General features: G+C 48.2%; 2 protein-coding genes across 2 annotated transcripts in view; one reads left to right on the top strand and one right to left on the bottom strand.

Annotated features, from left to right (window-relative positions):
- NME7 (NME/NM23 family member 7) overlaps window positions 1-581 on the top strand; it is an 88,719-nt gene extending 88,138 nt beyond the window's left edge. The window contains exon 12 of the mRNA XM_058822702.1: window positions 115-581. Coding sequence (XP_058678685.1) covers window positions 115-147 — 33 coding nt within the window. The 3' untranslated portion in view covers window positions 148-581. The remainder of the gene's footprint in view (window positions 1-114) is intronic.
- Window positions 192-14,920, bottom strand: ATP1B1 (ATPase Na+/K+ transporting subunit beta 1). Its single transcript, XM_058822714.1, has 6 exons — window positions 14,649-14,920; window positions 11,981-12,109; window positions 4,991-5,146; window positions 4,132-4,316; window positions 2,196-2,276; window positions 192-1,591 (listed from the first exon to the last, which is right to left on the bottom strand). The coding sequence occupies exons 1-6, from the start codon at window positions 14,746-14,748 to the stop codon at window positions 1,325-1,327; spliced, it is 918 nt and encodes a 305-aa protein (XP_058678697.1). The 5' UTR covers window positions 14,749-14,920; the 3' UTR covers window positions 192-1,324.
- Window positions 14,921-15,672: the final 752 nt, after the last annotated feature.

Here is a 15,672-nt window from a genome sequence, read left to right as displayed (position 1 = left end):
CAGACCCCAGCACTGATGTGTAACAGTTCAATGTTTCAAATGTTTCAATCATTTCACCTCCCGTGTGCTGAGACTGTCTGGGAATGATAATGATCCATTTTCTGTTTGAAATAGGTGCAGTACTTCTTCAAGATTCTGGACAACTAACAGGCTCCATCCTTACCCACTGCAACAGACACGCACACAGAACCGTGTGTTCATTCATTTATTTGTCCAATGTTTCAACCTGACTGAAATACAAGATCAACAAGAGCACTGTACTCCTGGCTATTATTACATGTTAGAACATAGAGTTTTGCACTTTAGACAACATTTAACACCATTCTATGGGGTACTGAATTGCTTTTATAAAGTTTAAAATAAAGATTTATTTTCAAACATGTGACTTTGGTTTATTTCATACATTACACTTTCTTGCAGAAAAAATAAAATTGTACAACTGCATAAATATAAAATTCTTCCACCATGAAAATGGCTAAAACATTCAATAAAGACATTAGCACCACAGTGTGCGATGCCTTCAGCAGGAAAAAAAAAAAAAAAGAGAAAAGAAAATATACAAAGCAGAGTTATGCCTATCACTGAGGAGAGTGATAGCCTGACCCAGTCTCTCACACAACATACTGGAGGATAAGGGAAGAGGTGGAGAGAGAGACAGCATTCACTACAAAGCACAGTACACAATCACCTATTCTCTTTGACTTCACTTAAGTTAGTTTCCCTGCCACCCCTCCAAATAAAATACCCTAACACCACAAAAAAGCCAGAAGCCTTATGGAGTGCTGTTAAATATCATCTCACAGGTGGGTCTTTCTTTGAAAAGGAACAAAATAATGAGGTTTCATGCCAGTTCTAGTCCCATTGAGTATTTACACCTTGGACAGCAAAAGTCTTTGCTCACAAGAAGTAGAAAACAGATACAATACATGGCTTGAAAAATGACCAGAGTATGCACCTACAGTACTGTACACTAAATAAAATACACAAGGCAGCAATACTTAGGGGCCAGAAACACTGCTTACTACAAGTCAGTTATGGAATCATAATTTACAGTAAAAATGGGCATGTCCCAAGGCTCAATTTTGTTTTCTTTTGTCATTTACAGTAGAATAAATATTTGTCGCTATTGCTACACTTTGTTTACATTCTAACCTAGTAAATGCAGAAAGCTAGTGTAAAGCATATAGATTACGTGTAGGTCCCATACGTATGACAGTTTGTTCAAGACTAGTAGGTTTTCTTTTTTGTTCTTTTTTTTTTTTTTTTAACCTTTTTAAATGGCTAGGAGAAGGAGGAGGGGGGAAGAAGAGAGTTGTGCTTACGATCAGCTGCTTTTTATGTCGAATTTAATATCAAAGCGTCCCTGGAAGCGGTCCTTGTCGCTGTAGACGATGTTCTGCCCGTAGGCCCTGCACTCCACGCGCACCTCCACGTCGTAGGTCAGGTTGGTGAACTGCACGGCCACCAGCGGCTGCAGGTAGCGCGGCTGCAGCAGCTTCCCGTAGTAGGGGTAGTACTGCAGCCCGAAGCCGGGATAGCCGCCCATCCCGAAGTACTCCACCGTGCCGATCTTGTCTGCATCTTCCTCTCGCTGCAGGGGGAAGAGGAGGCACAGGCAATGACAGACAACCACCCAAACTTCGGCAGCCCTCAGCTGTGTCAGCAGCTGATTGTCAGTGAGACTGTGACCTCCCATTTGGTCAGTGCTGGTTCCCACTGTGACAAGAGCCACCAGTGGTCTACAGGACATGTCAGCGCACATCAACCAGGAAAAGGGCTTTGCCTAATTTAAAGCCTCAGCCACTTACACAGTTAGAAACCACCAGGGCATCCTATGGTACAATTGCACAGGCCTTGGCTACAGAAACTTTGCTGTTTCTCAGCTGCTTTGCACATGCCTAGTATGAAATATCTTCCATGGAGGCCTTATTTTTTTGCTCCAGCACAGCACTTGGAAGCCAAATGGCTACTTTTGAAGATACCTTTAACTATCTTGCCTTGCTTTTACCCCAGTCTGTGGAGGTAGCACTAACTCATCCATCAGCAGGGCAGGGCTTTGAGAAACTACTGTTATCCAAAGTAAGAACCACTCCATTAGTCTATGGAATGGCTGGCAAGGAGATAACTACACTTGGACAAAGGCTTAGCCATCCCCTGCAGCTTCCCAACTCTGCTCTTTCACATTTCCAACTCACCTTGGCAACACAGTGGACAGGGATGAGATTTGGGTTGTATTTTGCCATAATCTCAGGAGGGAGGCTTTCATTGGCTGGAGCCTAGAAGAAATCCAGAACAAGGGGATATTACACGCTGGACACTCCTCTGCAGACTGGAGCACCTTTGCAGCAACAAAGATCAACAGTACTGAACACACACAGTTAACTGGAATCTCTAATAAGCACAGTTCTGAGGCAACAGCTCTCAGTGGTTCTTGGGACAGACAAGTAGTGTAGCATAACTGGAAGCAGGGGAACTTGACCCAAGCAGAACTGCTAGCTGTTCTTACAGCTTCACCTGCTGTGGATACAAGCAGGTCAGGCTGGGTTTAGTTCCATGGTGCCCCTGGGGAAAGTGTTTCATAGCAGTGTCTATAGCTAGCAGGGCTTGTTTTTGCAAGCTCAGGCAGTGGCAGGATTGCACTGGTGCAGGATTTGCCACCTGCCTGCCAGGTGCGTGTAATCAGGACTGGAAATGCACAGGAAAGAACAAAGTGTGGCAGTCTCACCCTGACACTGCTGAACTTCACCACCAACAAGGAAGGACAAAAGCTCTGGGTATATCAGAGAAAGGTGCGAGTGCCAACTCTCATAGTCCAACCACTGACCCAGCTGGTCTTTGGTTTTTTAAAGTGCAGCGGTATTGTTTGACAACACTGCAGTTTCAGATCTGCTTTACAAACATTTTTCCCAATGCGAGAACTATGGGGTCTCTGCTGGAGTGTGGAACCACAAATAAATTCTGCCTTGGATGTGTTGTTTCTAAATGAAATCTGCAAAGTCATTCCGTGACCAGACCCTGCTGTCTAATGCAGTCTTGGAGGTCTCCAGAGCTCCACTGCAAAAAAAGAGAGGAACACACCAAACCCTTCTCTTTCCCAGACATCAAACACGCACATCTCATGTCACCCTACAGCCACCACAGTACATTCTGCTAAAATGTTTCTACCACAAATCAGATAAACCAAAAGTTTGTCCATTTTTGTAGCACAGGACAAGCTCTCTTTGAAGGAAAACATTCTTCAGGACTCGTTAGACAGCACCAATTCCCATCCTCAAGTGCCGTGACAGATGGGAGTGAAGGTGGCCTAGAACGCCATTTGCACTGTTCTCCATCCAAAAGACAGAGTGGCAGGTTTTGCACACCACCTTATTCAACAGCACATGTTTTGCCACTGAATTCTTAAAAGAAATTTTTAGCATTTTAATGCACTGGGGAAAAAAAAACCAGAAGGAAAAGCCATGAATACCCAGATTAACACCCTTCAGCATTACTGCAGACTTCCCTTTGGGTGAAGGGCAGAGCAACCAGTTAGGAGAGATATCCTAAAGCCTCTGGAAAACTACAATAAATTAACTAAAGACCTCCTCACCTTTCTTGCAGCTGTGCCTAACTTTCAAATGTAGTTTACTCTTTCGAGCCTGTGGTTCACTCTGGTATTTAATATTAGCATTTCATAAATTAATTAAGCAGTTATGGCAAGGCAGACAAGACTGCACTGCCTGAGGAAAAGAATTGAGTGGGTAAGGGCATGATGAAATATACTAATGTTACTAGACAGTGTTGGTCTGGGATGGTGCTTTGGAAGCATACAGGAATTTAAATTGGAATTTATCATTTGAAGAAAATGCCCCTTTATGGCAACTCCAATAGCAGACTCAGAAGTTACCAGATAAATAACCAGGAGGTTGCACTGTGAGGTTCAGTGCTACTTGTTATCAACTTGCAGTGCACACCTTTCACTGCTTTCCAAGTAAAAGCATTTTTGAAGCAAATTAGTCAAATTGTATCACAGTTTATCCTCTGCAGCAAGAGTATCTCTTTCCAGAGACCAAAAAACAGGCACAGCAAATATGCAACCAACACTTCCTCCTGATCAGTAGCATCTGCTAAGAAGGGAAGAAAGATACTTGCCTGAGGTTTGAAGCCAATGATTCTGTTGAGCTTGACAAGGATGCATGGTTTGCCATCCTTGTAGCCATAGGTGGGATCATTTAGTCCAGAACAGTTGTCCAGCCATTCACGTTTGAATTTGCAGACTTTCTTCTGGCCCTGGGCATCATTATATGGTCCTCTCTCTTTGTATTCAGTGGGTGTGTCTGTCACAGCAGGGGAAGGAAAACAACCACATGCATTGGCATCTTGTGTGTGTCCCTTACACTTCCCTGGGCAGGTGGGATTTCCCTCACCAGGGCAGTTGAGGTGCCCCACAGACTGACACCCAGCCACCCCCCAACACAGGGCTAGTCCCAGACCAGCAAGTTTTATGGAGCTTTGTTTTATAACAGATTTCTTCCAGAATCATCTGGCTCAGAGACCATTTTTTTCTGGGCAGCTTTTACAAGTGGGTTTCCCTCAGATTTGATACAGGTGTATTATGAGGTGAGAGTCTCATTCACATGATTACAAATAACCTATTAAGGGTAAACACCTCCCAGATGTCTGACTGCATGGCACAAAGAGGACCAACACTAGCTTTAGCAAAGTCAGCAGTAAAACCCCTGTGGCTCTCAGAGAGAACAAAGTCAGTGCCATCTTCAGAGTCAGATGAAGAGTGAGTTCTCCAAGCGAAACGTGGGGGTTTCCAACCCTCCAGTAAGCTGCTAAGTATGGCCCAGTGGGGTCTGCCCAAATTAAATTAATGAGCAGTCAGTTAACACACATGCTGCTGGAACAGCTCAAAACCAAGACCACCACTGCTCAACCTCAGCTTCTGGTAGACCTGACAGAGCCATCATTCAGTCCTCAGCTGTAGGAAACAATCAAGACTTACCTCCACAGTCCTGAAACACGATGTTCTCAGTTTGTTGTTCATCACTATAGTCCCTTAAGAAATTATCCAGGTTCCTCACATAGGGTTCATAACTTCTGGGATCAGAGGCAGTAAAGGAAATTTCTGTCTTTTGAACCTGGGGAACTTGAGTCAGTCCTAAGAACAGCAAAATCAGGGAGAAAACATTAAGTACACCTCAAAGCTGTACAGCCTCCAGGTGATACCAAGAACTTAACTCCTAATAATAATCTCTGTTTTTCAGACTTAAAAACTTTGACAAAGCAGCTTAAGCACACTGAAGGAGAGGTTCTCATCTTTCCAGCAACAGTCTTAAATCACAGTGTTTGTGTCAGGTAAAAAGACAAAAATCACAAAATGGAGAAGTGAGGCTACAAAGTCTAGCCTTCCTTCAAAAAAAAAAAAAGCACCAACCACAGGTCCACTGTTCACTTCTGCCCCCTCCTCAAGGACAGAAGGGAAGTGGTGTGTGAGACCAACCACACAGAACATAAGTATCCCTAACAGGCTGCCTTCAGTGTCTGCAAACTCTGTGTTTAGGATACAGCACAGCTCTACACTCATGAGCTCCTGCAACAAAGACAAGAGGTTTCCCAAGTCTGGTCACGCTCTGCCAGCTGGAATCCATGTGGCTTTTGTGTGTCTCCCCTGTGGATGCAGGGCAGGAGACATTTTCTCCCTTAGTAAATTCAGCTGCCTGAGCACTGCCTCCTCTCTTTTCACTGCCTAATTGGGTATTTCCGACTGTAAGACAGCTCAGAAGATGATTTTATCAGCAGCTCATCACCAAGAAGGTGAGTAGGAAATGCCACCTTCAAAATAGAAGAATTGTTTAAAAGACTCTCCAGATTCTGGGCTGTGCAAACCAGCTCAGATTTAAACTATAATAATGATGCATGGAGAAGAGACTACAAACAAGAAATGCCTACAGATAATGAAAAGCACAGTCTTCCTTTGCTCTTCATTGTGGAACTTGGAAATAGTTGCTCCTATGCAATGTTTAGGTCACATTTTAATTGAAAGTATTACTGCATGGCTAACACTTTAATTCAAGTAAGAGGAACCAAGTTCATACTGCTTTTGTGGCAGCAACTGTAATTATTAAGAGCCTGACTTCAGTTCAGTTTGTCCTCTTCATTTTAGCAAGATAAAGAAAATGAGCAAAGGAGCAGCGTTTGCTTTGACACCTTTCAGAACAGGCCTGTTGCCAAGAAGCTCCTCTGGTGCAAAACTCAGGCAGCTTAGGCAGCTGGCCCCAACCCACAAGAGCTTGTGACTCCAGCAATTTTTCCAAAGCCACTTGAGTGCCTCTGCTCAGTCCCTCCACAGACCAACTGACCACTCCCCCCACCCCCCTGCCACTACCCACTAACTTGGAATTTGTAACCTAGGACAAAGATTACCTTTGTTCCCCTAAACACAGCTCCTGGTCACCAAAGAGAAGTCCAGCAAGGAGCTCCGGTGTTTCAAGTTTAATTCCTGAAGCAGCTTTTAACTGCTCAAAATTCCCTCTGCTACAAACAGACCAGGATGAGTTTACAAGTTTAGCAGCAATTCTCTATTCCTCTAGCAGAATGACATCCTACCCTCCAAAGTCAGTGGCTTTCAACCCTTTTTTGAGCAATTACTCATCTTCTTGCTTCACAAACAGTTTATATATAGAAAAAATATGCCAGTTGCCATTTTAGTAAGGGACTTCAAACTCATCCTGCCAAGCCCTTCTCACGTTACCACTCAGCTGGGAAGAACAGACTCAGTCACCTGAAGTGGCTGTCTGGAATTGCAGCAGAGGCAGGCCAGGCCTTAGGTCCTCTCCTGGGTCTATCTTTTCCAGAGTTCAAGTTACAGGTGTATACATCCATATTCACATACATATTCAAGTGTGTAAATACAAAAAAAGAAAGAAAAAAATCAAGGAAACGTGGCCAGGCTTGTTAAGTTCCAGTCAGGCAAGTGACATCAGTTTTGCTCAGGATCTCCCCCTCTGTTTCTTGTCTTGGCCAAGGTAACACATAGGGCACCCACACAGGCCTGGCAAAGGTGATGTGAAGGTCAGCAATAATCCCTGTGGCTTATAAAAGTCACCCAGTAGAAGATCCCTGCTCTCTCTTTAAGAGACCCTGGCCACTGATAGATGAAGTCCAAAGCCAACCCTCTGCCCATCAGACAAGTGACTTGGCTGGAGAACAGACTGCCATCCCAAAGCATCTCCACACAACTGCCATGAAGCCCAGGCAGTACATCCAGCAGCTGTTCCAGCAGCCAGCACAAAGGAACCACTGTTCCTGCCAGGTAGCCCGTAGCCCAAGTTTTCTGCCTGACTGGCAGCATTTCCAGGTGGATGGATGAACCAGACTAGACCAGACTTTGGCACACGAGTGGTTGCTTTGTTTAGGATAGGAGCAAAATGGAGATCAATCTTCCCACTTACAAAGTAAGAAAGACAATCTTTATGAATATTAAAGACTTGTAATGAAAAATACCTTTATCCTAATTAAAAAACTGTGTTACTGGCTTCTACCATAACCTCCATTCTCACATGCCTGCAACTGACTGGATGCAAAGCCCTAAGCCCTGTATCATTTCCTTCTGTACATCCCATAGCCAAACCAAAAGCTGCAGTGCCATTAGCAGAGCAGCACTATCACTGAAACCTTAAGCAATCTTGTGTGGAAAACCAAGCATGTTTGTACAATGGCAGAAGGTAACCTCTGCAGAACACTAACTTTTCTGGAACATTCTCTCACCCCCACCTGGCAACTTAAGCAAGCAGGACGAGAAAAAGCGCTTAAAACTTGAGCCCTTGCAGTACTCCCTGGCACGTATTGCTACACCCAAGGAAGCGTGTGGCTGGCATAAATGAAGCTTTTAGGGGCTGCATGCACAGGAGGAAGCCATTCATGAGCAAGTCCTATGGGGGAAAAGAAACAAACCCACAGATGCTTTCAGAGCCAGAAGTCTAACAACCCTCTCCCTATCCTCTGACTATAATCTGTATGACACAGCTCTGCATCTCAAGCTATTACAACAGAGATGCACCATGGTGTCACATGTTATGCTGTTCTTTCCACACGAAAGAATGAAGTATCTCAATGCTAAAATAATGACAAATTAGAAAATTGCCACAACTGGCACTTCAGAGTGCCTTGTTAGGAAATGAGACTCTCATCTTCACTTGGCTGACACTGTCCACGTAAATGATGAGCAACGCCTTGAGTTGGTAATGGACACCACCTTTTGTTGGCTGTGACTATACAAGGACATCAAACACCAAAAGAAATCCACGCAAAGTCATTTGGGTTCTTTTCTTCAGCTGCAGTTCCAAAATGCCACTGCAGATTAAAATTCTATTTATTCAAGTTCATTTAAAAGCAGTTTTCCACATAGATTTTATCATTCTAAGCTGCAATAGCAAGACTTCAGGAGAAGTATCCTGAGGGTAAAGAGGAAGAAACTATAAGTGGGAAGTCAGGCTTATTATTAGGAACAGTTGTATAAGGCCGTAGTAACCACTCTTGCTCCATCACACTGTGCTCATTTCCAAGTACCATGTAATCTTTGTGCCAAATGGGTATAAAAACTCCAGAGGTGACACAGACAACAAATTGAGTGATCACTACACCCTCCCCCAGCTCACTATGTGAGGATAGATTTTAAAAGGCACCACATCAAACAATGTCCTTCCAAGCTTGCAGTCAACCTCACCCCCAAAGTGCAAAAAACAGGTGTGAGTTTTCTGCAAATGTAGCAAAACCTGCTTGGCTACAACATCCTGGAGACTGAGATTTTCCCAAGCACAGGTGCTGCTGAGATGAGAGAAGCAAAGAGCTGCAACCTCCCCGGAGGCAGCACACTCTCCTTTGAAGTCTCCCTGCCACCTTGCTGCTGCTGTCCAAGCTAAATCAGCTAAGTGGGGAACACACCAAAGCAGCCTTTCTATGATGCACTCACTGCCCAGCAGAGCAAAGCAGGAACACCTGAAATCCCCTGGCTGGAGCAGGGACTCTTCCTTCCAGCCACCACTTCCAAAGCTCTGCCTCAGGCTGCCGTGAGCTCTGTCCCCTCAGCCCACCTGTGAGGGAATGCTGTTCCACGGGATGCACACCACAAGATGGCAGGATACACAGCCCAATTTTATTGGAGTGGGGAGGGGGAGAATGAAGCATTATTTTTTAGGGATGCTTCCCAAGAGGCAATATCCTCATCCTTCACTAGTTGCAGGGCAAGTTGTCTGTGTTCAAAGCAGAGTCGGAGCCTGCAGCACAAGTGAAACCGGGAGCTGGGGCTGTCGCAATGGCAAGGCTGATGGGCAGGTGAACTGCACTGTCCCTTCCCCCACCACAAGACAAAAGAAAGAAAAAAATAGTGTAATGGAAAGGTACAATACTCAGCTTGCCCTGAAGCCCTGTATAACATTCCTGTTGTGTTCAATGCAGAAACCAATTACCATATTAATGACACTTGGCTACAAAAATAGCACTTTATGGCTTTCAATGTTATACCCATGTCAATAACTCAATACAACACCCTGTAGGTTCTGCTGCTGTTATGAAATCTGTTGTATTTCAGAACAAGAATGATATTATAGCAGCCTCTACAGCATTTTCTCTTGCAAATCCTGAAGGCAAGTTAGTTTTCCCTTTCTCAAAGCATTCTGAGCTGACAACAACAGTGACTTGCCCAAGAAGGACAGAACACTGTAACAAGAATAAAATCAGCTTTTCTGGCTCCCTAGAAAATCCAGGGCTTTATCAAGCTGCCAGTACATTTACTTGGCTCACAAGTTTTCCCACAAGAACCAGGAATTAGATTTGCACAACATCCTACTTTATATAGCTCATCATTTGGAGGTGTCTCAGACCACAGAAAGTTCAAGTTTGGTGCTCACCACACATGTTCCTTGACAGAACAGCAGCTGTGCTTGCAGCACTGGAGAGAATCCTGCACAGCCAGAGAACACAGGGATTGCTGACCCCCCAAACAGCAGTACAGCCACTCGCTCCCTGTCAGTGTCTCTGAAAGCCTGCATTAAAGGGCAATTTTGGACTTGCAGTTTCGCGGCTGCTGTGCTACAGGACAAGAAATGTACTGGATACCAAGTGCCACCCTCCGCCATGCCCTACACCAGCTTGTCCACATCTGTAGGAAGTGCTGTCAAGTGATGCTCTGCAAAGGATCCTGCTCTATTTACTAATTATTTCTCTAAAGTTTTATGCATATGTCATTGCAGCTTGGTTCAAACCCCTTGTTTACTGGCTCCCCACTGTCCCAACATTCAAGGAGGTGGATTTTGTTCCCCTTGATTTCAATACCCATTACAAAAGATTCCTGACAAACTAGTCATTGTTCCTCCATTTTGATTTCTGCAGTACACACTATAAGAGTGTCTTGAAATTAAATTCCTTTTCTTTGTCAAAAAAAAAAAAAAAGAAGCCCCAGAATAACTGGTGCACTATGCAATTAAAATATTTATAAAAATCCTCTGCAGGCTGAAGTCTTTCACAAAAATTTTACCAGAGTTGCTTTGAAATTGGAATCATAAACTGCTGTTTCATAGAAAGCAATCAGTTTACCTAGAACAGGTAATTATGTGACATCTGGCTGAACAGCAGGGCTATCTGGGTGAGACCTCAGATCCATGGGTGCCTTTGCTAATTATTTCATGAAGGGGAAAAACACATTACTGAGTAACAATTACCCCAGCATTAGCCATGCTGGCTTTTCAGATGCAGCCAATGGCTCTGGGCAGTATCACTGACAGTCTTTCCTGCAAATGTCAGGGCCCACTGCAGAGATTAAAAGAGCTGCTTTCAGTGCTTAAGTCGGCATTTGCCCCGGCCATGGTGGTGGCACATGAAGAAGTATAACACACTAACACAGGAGTTCCAGCCTCTATTCTGTATTTAAAGCATGTTAGTAGAAACTCAGTGATCTGGAAAAGATAACTTAGCTGAGCTGTAGCACCATTTGGTGACAGTGACATTCCCTGTGTTTAGGGCAGGGATTCACAGCACAGCACTACAGGCAGTGGGCTGCAAGACAGCTCAGCATCAGGGCCAACTTGTGTAGCTACAAGCCATCAGTGTCACAATTGTCACTTAAATACCACTGTTATTAAAAGCTTCTGAACTGTTTCACAGAGCAACTGGAGCCGGATCGTTAGGATGCCCAGTGCCAGGCAGCCTCAAGGTCACTGGCAATGTGGGAAGGCAGCAGTGGCGCAGCTCCCCCTGCGCTCCAGCCGCCGGCTGCGGCGGGACTCGGATAGCGCAGCCCGGGCAGGCGGAGCGCGCACCTGCAGCAAGGGCCACGTGCTCCTGCTGCCCCAGCCAAGGCCAGCTGGCCACAGGCACTGCTCAGGCATCATTTTGAGCAGAGATTTCTATGTCTGTGAGGACAGGTCACACATCAGCAGCTACCAGACCCACCCAACCCTCCCTTCACCTCCCACGCCAATCGGCTGCAATTCCCACTAGTGAGTGCCACAGCATTTCTAGAGCACAGGGTACTGTGGTGTTGGATAAAACAATTCCATGAGCACTCCCAGAACTGGTACTGGTACGCCACTTCCACTGACAGAAGTTTTATCTTTATCCCTTCACTTACCCATGTGAACAGAGTGGTTCTGAAGAAAGAAAAACCGAACTCAGCTTCCTCATACAGCCTGTTTCCAAAAGTGAAGCCTTTTAGCCTAACCCCATCACTTCAGCTTAGGGGAAGGGAAAACCAAAGCAGGTTTAAGTTCCTCTCAGAGAGGAGATGGTTTTCCCGTGATGCAACCTTTAATTTTAGCAGGATTTTCTTCAAGCCCCAGTAGTGTTAACACAGAAGGCTGAGAACATACCCACCCCCTATAAATATGTGTTGCAGCAACAACACGCTTATTTCATCCTCCTTCTTGAGGTGAGTAACCAACCCCGCCTTCCCAGAACAGCTCGCATGAAGTCAAACACGGGCCTCCTATTTAGTTACCTGGAGGTGCCACTCGATCCTGGTATTTGGGCTCAAATTCACTGACAGTGAGCAACATCACTTGGATGGTCCCGATGAATATACCTGCCAGGCAACCGTAGAAGATGACATAGAAGAGGAGGATCTTAACTGCAAGAGAAAGCAAATAAAGAGGAATCAAATCAAGCCCTCATGGCAGTTATGTTTCAGGACAGTACTTCCAACCTTTGCCACTTGCAAGGAGGTGCCCAGCACACAAAATTCAGATGTTGCAAAGACATCTATTTAACATTGAGATTATGCCTTGATGCAGACAGGAAATGTAAGGCACTCCAGTTGTTTGGTGTGGGGAAACATGAGCCCCTGAATGAATCTGTGAATCGGGGTTTGGGCTTATAAAACATAAAGACTAAACCATGTTCCCCCACACCTTCAAGGATCCCTTGGCTGACCCAGCACCACCACCATAGGCCCCTGCACTTGCCAGGGTCAGTGATCCAAGTGCCCCACAGCAAGCATGGGTGTGCTTGAAGGATACTCATTCCACATAGCTCTGGGCTCAAAGCTATTTCCAGGAGCAGTACCAGTAAGTGTTTCATTCACGTTTACAAGTCATTGTAAAGCCTGATCTGTCTAATAGTTCAGGCCATCACGTCCAAAAAAAAGACAATGGGTAAAGAGTTCAGGCCAAATTAACTTCAGTACTCCATCTCAAATGTAGGAAATTACGCTTAAGGTGTCAAAATTCTGCACATTTACCAGGCTTGTGTACCTACAAAGACACTCTTGCACTGCTCATACTAATTAGTGAATTATATAACAATGAGAGACTAAATGCAGTTTCAGTCTAAAAGGAGCATCATTTAGAACCATCTTGAGGAGGGACTGGGAAGAACGGAGCTGCAGCCCAGCTCTGGGTATCGGTTACCAGTTTACAAGGATTATCTGAACAAATTAACTGCAGGGTAACATGCTGTACTACACACCACCAGGCCACCTACAAGGGTAGGCCAGCCCATGCCAAGCAACTGTATTGCTCATCAGGCTGCAGGGACAGGCAGAAGCCAAAGACAACTTGAGAGTGAGCCTACTTGACACCTCAGACTGTCCTCATCTAATCGCAAACAAAACAGATGTAGTTTATCTGAAGGACTTCAAGTGATGAGATACCAGAGAAGGGGAGTAAGTAGTGGGTGGAAATATTCCTCCTTACTCCCCAGCTCCATCAAAAAAAACCCAAACCTACATCATTAGAGAAGGCTCACAATGAAAGCTGGCATCTGGTTGTTCTAAGTCTATGAAAGACAGGCAAACAGGAGGGCCACCCAGAGAAACAGATGCTGAGGGACACTATCAGAAAGGCATTCCATCCTCTTGTCTTCCTCGAGTGCACCGGAGGTAGCCAGGGCTGGAGGGCAGAGCTGGGTGCAGTAACGTGGGGCTCCAGGAGTTAAAGCACTCTTTGGTATCCAGGCAGCGTAAAGCAAATGGCCGTGACGTCAGGGACGTGTGGAAATTTTTTCCAGAGCACGGTCATAGGAGGTGCTGTTGTAACAAACCAAACACTAATGCTGTTGTCTGCAGCCTAATGCCTTTGAGTTTTGTAACATCAAAAGGCAAACGCTGGGAGGTAGCTTATTTAATCAGGTTGCCAGCCAGGATGCTCTAAACGCCAAAGACACCTTAAAGGTCAAAACCACTCCAAGGTCTCAGAAAATACACAGTGGGTCTAGAAATCGAGCACCACGGGGTTGAAGGAAAAAGCTTCTTGCAACAGGTATGCTTAGAACAGAAGAATCTAATCGTCAGCCTGCAGATCAAGTCAGCAAATGGAAATCAGTCCTAGGCAGACAGGTACGGACACTCTGGGAAAGGACCTGGTTCGGCCTCCGCGTTTAAAGCGCTGCGCAGTTGCCTGGTGCCTCAGAAGCAGAAAATACCTCTCCATGCGCACCCACAACCCCATTCTGCTCACGTAAAGATACGGCAGAAGCCTGCTCTAGTCCACCTGCCAGAGCTGCCGGCTCTGGACGTGGCACCTCCGAGCCGATCCATTACAATAGGAGCTGAATTCAACATCACAAGGGTGGCAACACCGGCTGTGGTTGGCAGCAACTGGAAGGCTGCTATTAGCGTAAAGAAATTAAAAGCCTCTTTAAGCTAAATGCAATGAACACAGGACAAGCATTTATGAGGAATGCACATAGAGCCATTTCCTTCTTGCGGAGATATTAAAAGTCAATTGCTCTTTCTCAGCGGAGTAAAACTCGCTTAGTTTCATTTATCCAGAGAAAACAGAAAAAAGAAAAAGCCTCTGTAAGGTCTAAGGCAAGTGAGAGCTGGGAGGTCAGGGTCCCCCGACGGCGATGCTCCCGGGCCGGGCCAGCCATGGGGAAAGAAAGGAGACCCAAGGACGAGGTGCCCTCGACAAGGTCGGCCCGACCCCGCCTCACCCCCGGACCCACCTGGAGCCGCACTCGGGGGCGCAGCGCTCGCCGCCCCCGGGGGTCCCGGCGGACACCGAGGGGAGAGGGCAGGGGGACCCCGTCCCTGCCTCCCCCACCCCGGGGGACGCCCCGCTGCCAGCCCCCCCCGCCCCGGCCGCAGCCCCGCCGCAGCCGGCGGAGGCGGAGCGCCGGGGCCGTGCTGCAGCGCCCGCCGCAACGCCGCCCCCCGGCCCCGCACTCACACCAGCTGCCCCCGGTGCGGCCCAGCAGCTCCTTCTTCTCCGAGTTCCAGATGAATTTCTTCCAGTTGCCATCACCGTCCTTGGCCTTCCCGCGGGCCATAGCGAGCAGCGGTGTGGGCGAGCGGCGCGCAGAGACCTACAGCCCTCAGCAGGCGGAGCGGCCCCGGAAGGTGCGGATGGGTGCGCCCGCCCCGGCGGCGCCGGCCCAAAGGGGCAGAGCGGGGGAGGCGGCCGGGGGGACGCGGGAGCGGCAGGGGGAGCGCGGCGGAGGGCACGGGGCGCGGAGCAGCCGCGCTGCCCGCGCAGCGCCCCTTCATATACGCCGCGGGCTCCGCCCTGCCCGCGCCGCCGCCAATGCGGGTCCGCCGAGCGCTCCGCGGGCGGGGCCCGGGGAGGGCGGGGCGCGCTGGGGGCGCGCCGGCGGCGGGAGCGGCGCGGAGGGGGCGGGGGGCTGCGGCACCGGCGCCGGGGGGAAGGGTGGGCACGGGCCGCCCGCCGCTCACCGGAGCTCCGACCTGCTGGGCCGGGCAGGTGCGTGCGTGCTACCGCGGGGGCGCGCGTCCCTTGCCTGGCTGTAGCTGCGGGCGCGTGTGCGCGCACCCGCACACCTGTGCGCGCGCCGGTCCGCGCACGTGCCCGCCCGTTCCCGGTATTCCCGCCCCGCCCGCTCCCTGCGGTCCCTGCTCCCGCAGCAGAGCCGCTCGGCCGGGCGCTGCGGGGCACCGTCCCTCTCCTGTTCCCGGCGCCTCGCGTGGCCGCCCGCCCCGCTCCGCCGGGCCCGCCACACTCCGGCGGGCTCACGTGTAACGCGGCTGCGGAATAACGAGCGCCGACAGCGCTCCCGGCCCGGCGCCGCGCTCCGCCGCCCGCGCCCTGGCAGCACCAGGCGGGAGGGGCGGGCAGGGGCTTCCCGGTGGCAGCGGGCCTTGCCCGTCCCCTGTGGCGGAAGGGACACGACTTGCACATGCGACAGCCGCCGCCCTTGCGGGGTGACCTTCAGGGCGCTGCACAAACGCCGCAGCCG

The sequence above is a fragment of the Ammospiza caudacuta genome, chromosome 2 (assembly GCF_027887145.1).
Source record: "Ammospiza caudacuta isolate bAmmCau1 chromosome 2, bAmmCau1.pri, whole genome shotgun sequence".
Classification (NCBI taxonomy): domain Eukaryota; kingdom Metazoa; phylum Chordata; class Aves; order Passeriformes; family Passerellidae; genus Ammospiza; species Ammospiza caudacuta.
Note: the sequence above shows the minus strand (reverse complement) of the source record. Positions and strands in the feature narration are given on the sequence as shown.

Bases quoted from the DNA above. Each gene is read 5' to 3' on its own strand.
- ATP1B1 (XM_058822714.1), bottom strand. From the start codon at position 14,748: ATGGCCCGCGGGAAGGCCAAGGACGGTGATGGCAACTGGAAGAAATTC. The intron at 12,110-14,648 runs GTGAGTGCGGGG...TTTCTCTTGCAG, and splicing joins CCGCACCGGGGGCAGCTGGT to TTAAGATCCTCCTCTTCTAT. The intron at 5,147-11,980 runs GTAACTAAATAG...TGCTGTTCTTAG, and splicing joins GGATCGAGTGGCACCTCCAG to GACTGACTCAAGTTCCCCAG.